Source organism: Hetaerina americana, unplaced genomic scaffold, assembly GCF_022747635.1.
Source record: "Hetaerina americana unplaced genomic scaffold, ioHetAmer1.1.p SCAF_8, whole genome shotgun sequence".
Taxonomy (NCBI): domain Eukaryota; kingdom Metazoa; phylum Arthropoda; class Insecta; order Odonata; family Calopterygidae; genus Hetaerina; species Hetaerina americana.
Window position 1 is genome coordinate 73,620,551 of NW_027287427.1, and position 12,969 is coordinate 73,633,519.

Here is a 12,969-nt window from a genome sequence, read left to right on the forward strand (position 1 = left end):
TAATTACAAACACATCTAGGTTCCCCTATTCATTTTGTCACAAGAAAACTAGCCCTCAAAGTACTTTTAGCAATTTGAAATTACTCAAGTACTTTTAGTGACTACATGAAATAATATTGAATATAATTCAAAAAGGTTGCATAATCTTAACCACACACCATTGGTGTGTTATTCACCACTTCTGTTATCATTTACTAAATTTTATAGCAAACAAATGATTGGAGGTATATAATGTATGCAATGGTTGAACAATGACACTTTTAGAAATGCTAGACAAGCAAGTTGAGGTAGACGAAATGCCTTATGGCAGTTTTACTGTACTCAAATAGAAAAACCTGGAGTACTAGCGGCACCATTGCCTTTTGTTAGTAATTAATACAAAATTTGCGGGGGGGAACCAGGAATATTTTGTTGTAATTTTCAGAAGAGAAATTATTTGTCAGAATTTTACAAAATGAATTTCCAATTGAATACCTTCAAATGATTTTTAATAATGACTAACAGCGTAGAGTTAAAGCATCTAGGTTTACAAAGATCTCTGAAAACAAACCTCCATTATTATGTAACCAAAATATTTACTCTCGACATGAATCATATCATGCATTTAGAGTGCCCAAAAAAGTGGAATTCTAAGAGTAATTCATTCATTTTTATTAAACATACCCATGCTGACTTTAGAGAAGACTTTGTTCTGAAGAACTCCCAGAGCAACTGAAGTTTCAAAACGACGGAAATGGAAGGCCAGGAGGGAAATGAAACGACGGCGGAAATCTGTCCAGAACTCCCTCAGCCACATTCCCCCTTCACCTTTTTCTCTAGACAACACTGCACCATCATCCACTTCATTTTCACTCTCTGCTGCAGAATTCAGCAAATTGATCATTATACAAGTGTGTTCTCCGGTCAAATCATTTGAAGTCTGCCTGAGTAAAGAAAAATTTAAATAAAGGATAGGAACATTTAAATGGTGATAGGGATTCAATTCAAGGTTATCTGTCAATCACAACAAATAGCCCTTCAGATTGATTCACATAATTGCAGAAACAATTGGTCAATTCAGTCCAGATGCCACTTCCATGCTTGACAGAGTTTTCAATTTACACCAGAGATGTTTTAAATGATTTGGCTACTCATTTTTAACAAAATAGTCCTACTCTTAAGTGAGCTTAGGCAAAAAGAAAATGTACCAATTTCCTCAACCAGTCTCACCCACACCTCATGCATAGTGGTGCTTCTCTCTAATGCATAAATGAACACCATTTTCGAATAGAAACATATGTAATGTTAAATAGTAAATTTTGTAGCATTGTTATAAGTAAAAATTAGTAGGTGATGGCAGTGGCAATTGTGAAAAATGGAAAAACAATTTACAAAAAGTTTATGCATTCATGTGGGAAAGTTACTTTTACTTGTCTGAACTGGTTCAAATTTTGTTTGCAAAATTAGCTTTTCCAAATGGCTGGAAAAGTTGAATACACATCTCATAGTATGGAGGTAAGGGGAGTAAGATGAAATGTTAGAATGATATGGCACTTAGTCTTTAACAAGACCATAACAGGGAAAGTTTTCAGTAAGGTGTTGATTAAAAAAGTAGGGAAAGTAAAAGTTGGTGAGTAAAATTTCGTTTCATACCAGTGAAGGGATAATGGCTCCTGAGAAATGCATGAAGGTGTGAAATTAAGTGTTGTGTGCTTTTTGATTTGGAGACTGTACACCACAGGGTAATCACAAACAGTGGAAAAATACATTGTGTTCTTCATTTAATGAACATGAACTTCCACAAAGTTGATCCAGAAACCATCGAATACAGCTGACATCATATTGCATCATAAACTTCTATAAATCCATCTCAAGGAAGAAAAATATAAAAGCGTGAGATAGGATTTGAAACCACAACTTTTAGCTCAATCAGCAAATGTTTATCCTAATAAGTTTTAAATTCAATAGTAACAGAATATTACATTTGAAATTTAAATTACTATTTTCTGACCAAAAACTTCCTCTCAAATATGAAACTAAGTAAGAGGAATAGTTAAGTATTTGCCAAAGAATTATTTTGGCTGCTCATCAACTATAGAAACCAGCTCACAGCTATTTGTGGGTTCTACAATCAGCAGAGTCATACACATCTTATTGATATACACCAAACAAGCAAATACAATTAAATTAACTTAGCAGAAATAATTAACTCATTAATCACCATTATTTCACAGGTTAACTTCAAAAACTAAAAAATGGAACACTCAATAAACTGAAACACATACTAATTTATATACAATGGAACGCACCTCAAATAAACAGGAACAAACGAGGCTCGCTTCCAGAAACGTAGTAGTTGTGATGTGAGGCCAAAGGACACACCTAAGTAGTCAAGTTCCTCAGCTTGCCTTTCACTCAACTGCTGCAAAAGTGGTGGGAGGGATTTTCTAGGAGCTGAAAGAATTCATTCATACAGACATAAAGAAACAGTATGGAAATCACAAAATAACGCAAATTAAATCTCAAGCAGCATTACTACAACTTCACATTTCAACAACACCACTGACCCAACTTCTCAGAGAGGAGCCTTGTGTTGCCTTCATCATCATCATCATCATCATCTTTCGGGCCTTCTTCTACCTCACTTTCTTCAGGGTCATCATCACCATCTCCCGCCGTATCTGTAGGTATGTACGCAACTCCCCCACTGTAGTAAAGTTGCAGGAGGGACAGAGCTCTGCTACCATACCCCATTCCCTGATAATCCGGATGAGTGGCGATTCGCACCACTCTTGCCCCACACAGGGATGGAAAATCAACATCCTGGTATTGCTGTGCCACTGTCCACGGAATCAGGTCTCCCCATGCTCTCCGCCCACGAGACAGACCACTTTCCACTGAATCTCGTGAAACACCCCCTTCCAAGCATATCTGTAAGAGAAAGACATTTCTCTAGGCAACAAAATCACATCCAAAAATTAAGCAAGAATCAAAGTTAATCATTATGAAAAAACTTGTCAAAATTTATCGAATTTCTCACTTTTGAGCATTAGGTGTATTAGAATCTCTAATTCAGGGAAAAAATTATCTAGCGGATAATAAACAATCTTCCATAATAACCCACTTTTCTATCGCTGTGAAAGTTTCCATGGAGTGCCACTTTCCTATCTTCAGGATGAAGAGGCAAGTCAATAAATGTGTCTGTAATTTATTCATTTGATGCTGAACAGAAGCTGTTTTCTGAACAATAAGTGGAATAAGTACTACTTGGTAGCTAGTGTTTGGTAGTGACTCAAGAAAAAACTAATGACCAAAGATGAATACACTCAGATGAAACTCTAAGATATATTCTTCATCAATAAAATGTTATACAACCAAAATTATTTGAAATTGTACATAAGGATACTTGGTTAAATTTCAGGCATTTTCAATTTTTGCATGATTGCCTTGGCATGCAGTAGAATATTTATTATAATTACTAATAGTAATCTCCCAGTTAAAGTAGGTTTTGAATGAACACACTGACAAACCATTGCTACCTGTCTATTTCTAAGATGCACCTAACAAGAGAAAAAAATGACTCAATTCACTATTATAATGTTGTTGTAAATCCTCGTTTAATTCTCATACCTTCTGCCTTTTTTCATTCCATCTAAATTGACTCTTATTGACCCCCCCACCCAGGCTTTCCCAACATTCTCCTATCTATCACAATTGTCAGCATAACTTTGCAAATCAAAATTGACCTCATGCACTTCTCTCGTCTGTTTTAAATTGCAGCCCAAAAATTTACAGATACAACCATGGGATTAGTCGGTTTCTCTTTTAAGATGTACATTTTTTGCCACATTTGCAAACTTTATAGAGGTTCATTGATATGTTCAAACCATTACTGTATAGTACATATAATCCATCAATATACTAATAATAATGAATGAAATACATTTACCCAGGCGATCTCTTTTTTTCAGATGCATGCCCCACAATTAAGGGCATTCTTACAATAAATTGCTATGACCAATTCCGGTAAGTGCACACAACTGCAAAATAATTGTAACTCAATTAATTGAATAAACAAAATATATATTTGGGTAGATTGACTCAGATGTCATCCCAAATCTACCTGAACACATTCCAAATGCCAAACCCATAAAACCAGCGAGGGTCATTTTTCGGTATATCAAACATTTTAGGGTGGTCAGAATACTGAGTTAGGTTCTGGAAAAATACTATAAATGTTACGACTAATACCATGGAGAACTATACTGGGACAACTTGACGTGCAGAAAGCACTGATCAGTTAGGGAAGTGAAGCTATGGTAGGAAACTTGGGGAGTTACTAAGCGCATATGACAGGTCAGCCCCAAGATATTAATGGCCACTTTCACCTGATCCCTTTCAAAATCAAGCTCTTCAAAACAGACAGGTACTGTCTACTGCAAATAGGCCTAGTTGCCAACCACAGTATAAATTCATGTCATAAATACCCCAAAAGCTATGTTGAGGTCATATGCAAACTGATTACTATCACCATGAATTAAATTCCAAAAAAATCGATTAGCAATTTAGAAATATGTAAAAACTTGTACACAGTCACACAAAAATTATTATATTTTCTGATAGCACACTGACCTGTACAGCAGCCAGAACTTCTGGGATGACTTTGGAATCAGAACGGGTTGGCCCAAGTAAACAAAATATGCGGTGAGCAGGAGCATCAGACATCATTAGCAAATCATCTGGACTGTTCCGATAGTGTGATGCCACAAAGAGCTCAACCAATCGATGAAGGAATGCCTCAGAAGCAGCATGGTGACAGAATAATGTGTCCCGGTTCACATGATATAATTCACACAGTTCTGGTGGAGGGCATGAAGAACTCATCGCAAGACCTTTGGGAATATACTCTACACCCAAACACAGCAAGTTCCCCAACCATGCCTCCACAGCATCACCAGGGTGATAACGGATTGATTCTGTTAGGTCCACCTGTGGAAAAGCTATATTTTGTATTCCCAAGCATGATGCAGAATAAAATTGAAATCATTATACAGTTCATGACAATTTCTGTGAAATTTCTAACTTAGTAAAAACTTGTAATTTCAATCTTGCTTAGTTAGAAATATTGGGATAAGAACATTCCTTGACCACCATAAATAAAGCATTGTGTGTATTTTAATATAGATAAATCAGAACAGATCTGCATTGTACACTCAAATCCATTACCTGGTCCCATGACTCACATTCTCTGAGACATTGCATTCCATCAAGCTCTAGCTTGTAGCAAACTATATGCATAAATCATGAAGACATCTAGTTTCATTTCCTGCAAAAGAGCTACTGCCCCCAAAGCACAACTTTCTTTTAATGAGGTCAAAATTGAGCAATAAATAATATTAGACATAATACAAAGGGATGTAGCATCTTAATCTGAATTGTTTAAATTGATTTCAATTTTTCCAAATAAAAGCATAATGCTGTCGGTTGACCTGATTACCGAAGGGGTTGCTAATGCTGCGAATGGCGCATTAACCCCTATTATTATTTTTCCAAATATAATTAATCTAACTTTGCTCTTGAATTTCCAGGAAAATATCCGTTTTAACCCTTCAGTTTTCGCAAGATATCTGCTGGTTGCCAGTCAACATAGTTTTATAAGTATTTTAAGCGAGTGTTTGTGATATCATCTCTCTTTCACAGTACCTTCATATTTATGGCACATCTGCTTGGCACTCAACTTCTATTTTATATATTAACAGCAGTATTTCAAGAAAGATTAAAAAAATTTTTTTGAGTCTGCCAGACACGATGTGAAGAGTGGTGTTACATTTTATAGACTTTTTTTTACTAATAAATTCATGTTCATGACACTTATTTAAAGATCAAATTATATGACAGATGATTATAAATCATGCATTTTTTTATTGTAATATTTTTGGGCAAATATTTTCACAATCTTTGTAGACTTTTGTCATCCTCAACATATTTATTGCGACTTCATTGGTTGAAATTAGATCCGGGAGGCGGCAGATATTTTTCAGTGGTATCCTGATCCCTAATTGAGGTGCTTTTTGAAGAGCACTTAAAGTGAGTACTCCGTCCATCGGATGGGAAGTTAAACAGCAGACAGCTTGGTGCCTTTCGCTAAGAGTAGGCTAATGACAAGGCCAGGTTTCTTTCCACCCTAACTCCTTTCCCATCCATCTCTAATGGCACAAATGACCTCAGCTGTCGATTGCCTCCCCTTAATCTACTAATAGTTGAAATTTGAACTTGATCTTTCTGGTATGCATCCATTATCTATCTTCTTATAGAAGGCCTGCAATTTTTTTGTGGTTGTATTCTGATGGATTACGTGTGAGCATTATGTTCCTAAAAGATACGTTGGTACCAAAGGGTTTAAGACAAGCTTACATTGAAATTACAGAGAGAAGGTTCTCGTGAAAACCTACTTCATGAAGATATTTTGATACATCAATAATATCTCTGGGAATGGGTTCAATAGGGTCCATAATTCTATAGAACTTCAAAATCCATTTCCTCATGTTATGTCAGTTATTTACCACTGAAATAGAGATGTTTAGATGACTCATGAGAAAATGTGGCCCAGCCAAAATTACATTTCCTTAGCATTATGGAGGTGCATTTTCTAGAATTAAACATCACTACTCTTTTTTGGTCAGAAGTGGAGTGGAGGTCATTAAGGTCAGATGGCATGCTTACAAACTCTTACCTCATACAACACCCGACCAGCATTTGGTGTAGCCATTGTCCCTTTTGCTGCCTTCGGGGCAACAGACTCATTCCTTAGTTGCTTGAGTAACTTTGCAGTGAGAGAGCGCCCCGTTCCTTCATACCTAAAGAATGAGAAAAGTTGTAGGAATCAAATTACAGATGTGCGTGGAGTAGCAAGCACAGGAGATTAAAAATGAAATTTCATGGATAGAAGTGTAATGATTCACTGAAGTAGTATGTGAAACCAATAACAAATATTCTACTTGAATTCACACAAGAAGACTAGGCATTAACAATTCATTAAAGTGCAAGTATCCCCGCTACTATAATACTTAGTTCATTTTCCAGGCACAAAATTGGTTCTGGAACACTAATACAAAATACAAATTCATTAAGAAAACCCAACCTATATCGTCACGTACCCATCAATTGTTGAAGCCAAAAAGAGAAGATGGGGGCCGAAGAGTGACTTGACTAGGGGAAGAGGTATGGCTGCAGCCTCGTCCACCACCACTAATTCTGCCTGAGCCAGCCGATTGGCATCACTTGGGTGGATGTACTGCAAAATCAATCAATGCACACATATTCAGTTCAACTCAGACAAAATCCTGGACATCGGGAAATATCTTATGGTTTGCATCATAATGAAAAGGGCATTGATGTGAACATACATAATATTGTGCTGCAAAAGTTATCACAAAGCCCTGTCTCTGATATTGATAATTGTATGTCATCCAATGGGTTTAAGTCCAAATGGTACACGTAAAATGTCTGGTAGAAAAAAGAAACTTAATTTCTGAAATTTCATTCATTTAGCTTAAAACTGTTAACTCTCGTCATGAAGTACAATGGATATTTACTATATCATGAAATAACTAAAGATGAACACGGTAAACCTCAGAGGGTAAAAACAATCTTCAGTGCATCATTTACAAGTTGACAATGATGGCCTAAATAGCTGATCCAACACACTTGGTTCACATATAGTTTTGCATTCTGAAAATCCTGAATACTTCCAGTTTGCACATAGGTTTTTACTATGGATATTTGCTGCAGTATTCCTCATGATTAATGATGAGTGTTAACATTAATGAAGTCATTTTGATTGCAAGCTTCAACCTCGCTTGGCTAAATGCATATCCATATAAATCATTACAATTCATGAGTGTGAGTCACATATGTAATGTCTTCTGGTGAGGCTAGAAATGAAAGAACTTCTTGTCACTTTCAGAAAAGAAATTACTTTGTTCTTTCACATTTATAACATGTGGAAGCTACGTGGAAGAACAAGGTTTTTTCTTTTCTATTGTGAATCGCTTCCACAAAATGATGACTCAAACCATTACTCAGATGACCTTCTCAGATGACTACTTACATGGCTAATAAAACATGAAGAAAAATGGATATTAATGAAAAGTGAAATGGATAACCTTCAAATACCTTGTTCTGGACATTTCTGCACAAAATTTGGGAAGCTTATGCCTTATGATCCAAATTGCAACTGTTATCAACCTTGTGTATGACTTAACAGTCAAAGCTCCTCAATGACTGTTTTGATTTTATATCTTCACCAAAATTGTATTCCAACTTAAAACAATGTAAATCACATGGAAACGTCTCTCTATGATACAAATTGATAAAACTGAAGTTTTTCTTAAGAAATCTCTCATTAATAAGAGATAAATTTTCAATTAGCCTGCCTTTGTAACAAGCTGCTTCTAAGATATGAGGCCATTTCTGCTCGAAGATTCTTCAGATTGCCTCTTTTTCTGCATTTTTAAGGCTAATAGTTGGTAAGAAAAACTTTTAAATTATCCCAAGATAATGCATTGATTGGTCTTAAGCAACTTTATCAAACATATACCAGGAAGAATACACATTTTAATAGATTGTTTTCCTTCTCTTAAACAAATCTGTGGAAGAGAGCTACTTATTTAGTGTAACATAACCATTTTTAGAGCCATAGCCATAGGACTCAATATTTTTGCATTAAGAATTGATCTAAATGAAAGATAAAACTTTTTTTTAAAAAAGAAGAATTAAAAGTAACAGCAATAGAATGCTATATAATATAGTAATGCCATTGATCAACAGCAAAGGCAGTAGCATTATTGATTCTGAAAAAGTATTACTAAATTGGTTAACCTTTCATAACCTGCTATCTATAACAGAAACTACAAAATTTAATGCATTTTCTATTTACCTGTATAGTCTGGCGATGGTCATGGAAAATATTTACACGAACAATAGCTTTATTGAATTCCGGATTTGTGGATTGCAACAAATCATAGTCAATATGCTCTTGATACTCAAGGGCATCAAAACCTACGAGATAAAGGAAAAAGGAAAAAATAAATATTTTAAAACCATTTGAAGCAACAGTGATATTTTACAATGACGATTTACCAGAGTTGGGGGAGATGAATTTTTAATGTTAGTTAATACTCATTTCAAAAATAAATTTACCATATATTTTCATACAAACAGCCGTGCTTCCCTGAAAACAAGTCGTAATCAAAATCTGATAAATACAATATAATGAAATAAATTGTTTAGCTATATGTGTTTCTGGGGCTTTAATGACAACTCGGTAATCACCAAGAAGTTTTGTCTAACCATAACTTTCACAAAATTACTCTAGGAAAAACTTTGCCAGAGGAACAACAGAAATTTCTTTGGAGGTTGTTTATGTACTGGTGCCAAGACAAGCCTTAGACAATAAGGTTCTGTCATAGAGAGCACGAGAATCTTCCCCAATTGTTACAGAATTATACAAATAATCAAATTAGATACATAAAGATAACATTGCACTCTGATGGACAGCAACAAAAATGCACTTAAGTGTGACATTATTACTGATGATATTCTACCCTTTCAGATAGCTTTGGATGGACAGAGACTGACCAATGATAATTATTTTTGCCTCCAACCAAACAAAATACACCTGACACCCCACAAAACAATAAACCCTTTTTCAATTCTGCATTATTCATTCCATCCAACATACCTACCCTATTCCTAACCCTTCCTCACTAGCCAAATGCTCTCCTCTCTATCCCACCCTTCATCATCCCACTGTCAACGAAAATACTCTGCATTCATTTTTCCTGTCTCCTTTCGATTTCTTCCAACAATCCACCTTCCTCTGCCACTATTTGTAGAACTTAATTTGTTTTCCTTTCTCTTCATTTCACCATCCTCATCCTTCTCCACACTCAATTTCCAAAAGCTTCCAATCTATGTGTCTATCCTCTTGCTTTAAAAACAATGTTTCCACACAATTGAAAACCATGCTCCAAATAAAAGTTTCAAAGGGTATTTTCTTAATATCCTTACCCAACATCCCTTTTGTTGACCCTTTTCTCCCTGTGAAATTTTCTTTGGCAAATGCTATTCTTCTTTTAATGTGCCAACTACTTTGACTATTGTGGTCCAAAACAATACCCAGATACGTAAAATATTATAAATGCTCCATTTAATGAAAACCTATTCCCCTTTCTAAAATATTTCATAACTTTTGTTTTGCTCACATTGATTCTCTCCTATACCTATCACATGACTAACCAACCTGCTCAGCAATACTAGGAAACCATTGGCTGACAAGCAAATGAAAGCTTGAACATACACAAACCTAATTTGTGAATTTTCCACCAACTTTCAATCCTATCTCTATTCCATCTTGTGCCTCTTTTACCATTCCCTACACATATATGCTAAAAAGTAAGGATGGTAATGGACACCCCTACCTAACCCCTCTCTTTGATACTACCCATTCTGACTTGCCATACACCACTCACACCTCAGCAGTCTGAGAGAGGTGCAGGTAGGGGATAAGTCGCCTATCCGTACAATCAACTCCCAGCTTCTGCAGAACTCTATTACTTTCTGCTTATCTATTGTTGTTCATTCCTTGTTCCTTAAACATAGTCCCCTACCTCACTGCTCTATCCCCCTTCACTCACTGTCATGTTCCATCACTATCAAATGTTTCATTCCAGGAATATTTGCATTTATTTACTCTAAATGATCTTATATTGTTGACTTCTTCCTCACTATTAATGCTAGTAGACATGCAGACCTGAACAATGACCAAGTTCAGATTTACAATATGTCACATAAAAATTTTGAACATTGACACTTAAAGTATGTCATTTTGGTTTACATTGAAAGAAGATGCCAAATTGGCATTCTGACGCAGTTGGAAATCTCAATGAGAGCTCCAAACACATTGTTACACAAATAAACTTCAAAGCTGAGAGCCATACAAAGCATATAACTTAAAATTATGCATCAGAAAAATTTAATGGCATTATGAAAGCTTTCATTTAGGACAACCCCAAAGTTTAGGACAAAGTCACACTGAATGCCTTTTGGAAATCATTGCATCAATGACGTAATGTATAAGGTGTCAATATTTCAGGATGCATTTCTTTATGAACAGGATACAGGAAGCAAAATGATAACCAAAGGATTGACAATCAAGACCTTTACAGGACATGGAAAATGGATAAGCTATTTTAAATTATGACTGCTACTCTTAATGAGCAACAAGGCATCAAAAAGGCACTAATTATTTCAGAAAATGATAAGAACTAGGGAAACTAATAATACACCCACAATTATGATTATGATGTAACTTCAAATTTTGACTTGTATCCCTAACTGAATTAAATGAATGACATTTGCCACAGAAACAGATACTTTCTCCTGGAGCATGCTAAAATTAAAGTTTCATATATAAAAGCAAAACCTGGCCACTCCCACCTAGAATAATGGTTCACAATGGTTTCCCTCCTGATTTCATCTTAAACCAACATATATCAAATAATGTTTGATTACAGACAGTGATGCAAAAGCAAATGAGATGAAAATTGATGGACTGTCTCCAAAATACTAGTTTACAAGATGAAGTCAGAAACACAATTTTTTTTCGAGTACAGAAAATAGTAGAAAGCAGTGAACAATAGAAAAATAATTTCTGCACAAAATAAATTAACCATAAACTAAGGCATTTACTTTGATATGAAAAAATTCCTAAATGAAACTCGTGAGATAAAATGTACTCTTCCTCCTTCAAATTTATTTATGCTACATATTTCAGTGGCTTGCATTGAATTAGCATACGTTACCACATTTTTACATCAATATAATGGCTTGCATTACGCATGCTGTAACTGTGACAAGATTTGGTGACTACAATTGAAGAAAGACATGAAACTACATTCACTGATTTACCATGAGGGGATCTTACCTTTGAAAACAAATTCAAACAAAGTCCTCAAGTTCTCTGGACTGGGTGCAGTAACAAATATGTTTGAATAACCAAATGCAACAGCTGCTGCGACAGCAAGGCCAAGGGCTGCAGACTTCCCCCTTCCTCTTGCTGCTGTAAGGGACACAGTTGTGCGAAGGGATTTCTCTGAGATGCCTTCCACAAATTTCAGCAGTGCTTTTCCCTACAAGAGTTAAAATTTAACAAATATATTGGAAAGTAAGTAAGTAAGTAAGTAATTTTATTTGCCCAGCAGATTTGTACAATTGTAAAAAACAAGCACAGATATAGGACACGTCGATGTTATATAAAGAAATGATAAATACTAAGTACATGTTTAAATACAAAGAAACTCATGGGACAAGAAGTTCATTAATAGAATAAAACATTTTACAGAGTAAATATTTCTGAAGGTTGAGCTTAAATATAGGCAGCTTATGTTGTGCTTTCAGTTCTTTAGGAAGTTTATTAAAAATCCTGAGGCCCATATGTTTAGGTCCATGGGCGGTGGTACAGGTTCTGACAAAGTTTTGGTGGAGGTCAGCAGAATGCCTTGTGTTATAATTGTGAACGTTGGCATTGGAAAGATAACTAGAGAAGTTGCTTTTGACATACAAAGATGCGCAATACATATACACGCAGGGAATGGGTAAAATTTTCAATTTTTTAAAGAGGGGACGACAGGATGCTGCATGAGTAGCAAAGCAAATAAGTCGGATGATCCGTTTTTGAATTTTAAATATAATATTTGCATTAGGTGTAGGGCCCCATAAAAGAATACTATAAACAACATGAGAGTAAAATTCACTATAATAAAGAGACAATAAGACCTCAGTATTGACGGTATGCCTAATGAATCTGATAAGATGACAGAGTGAACTCAACTTATTACGAAGTTTGAGAATATGGTCATCCCAAGACAGACGACTGTCAATAGAGATGCCTAGAAAACATGATTTACTTTTTTGTACAATAAGTTCGTT

General features: G+C 35.4%; 1 protein-coding gene across 3 annotated transcripts in view; it reads right to left on the reverse strand.

The window, feature by feature from the left end:
• l(1)G0020 (RNA cytidine acetyltransferase l(1)G0020) overlaps positions 1-12,969 on the reverse strand; it is a 54,308-nt gene that overhangs the window by 16,088 nt on the left and 25,251 nt on the right. For all 3 annotated transcript variants that reach the window (XM_071596934.1, XM_071596933.1, XM_071596932.1), the window contains exons 6-13: positions 11,966-12,170; positions 8,918-9,039; positions 7,137-7,273; positions 6,713-6,836; positions 4,612-4,968; positions 2,547-2,910; positions 2,289-2,433; positions 664-923 (exon numbers count right to left, since the gene is read on the reverse strand). In XM_071596934.1, the coding sequence (XP_071453035.1) occupies positions 664-923; positions 2,289-2,433; positions 2,547-2,910; positions 4,612-4,968; positions 6,713-6,836; positions 7,137-7,273; positions 8,918-9,039; positions 11,966-12,170 (1,714 nt within the window). The remainder of the gene's footprint in view (positions 1-663; positions 924-2,288; positions 2,434-2,546; positions 2,911-4,611; positions 4,969-6,712; positions 6,837-7,136; positions 7,274-8,917; positions 9,040-11,965; positions 12,171-12,969) is intronic.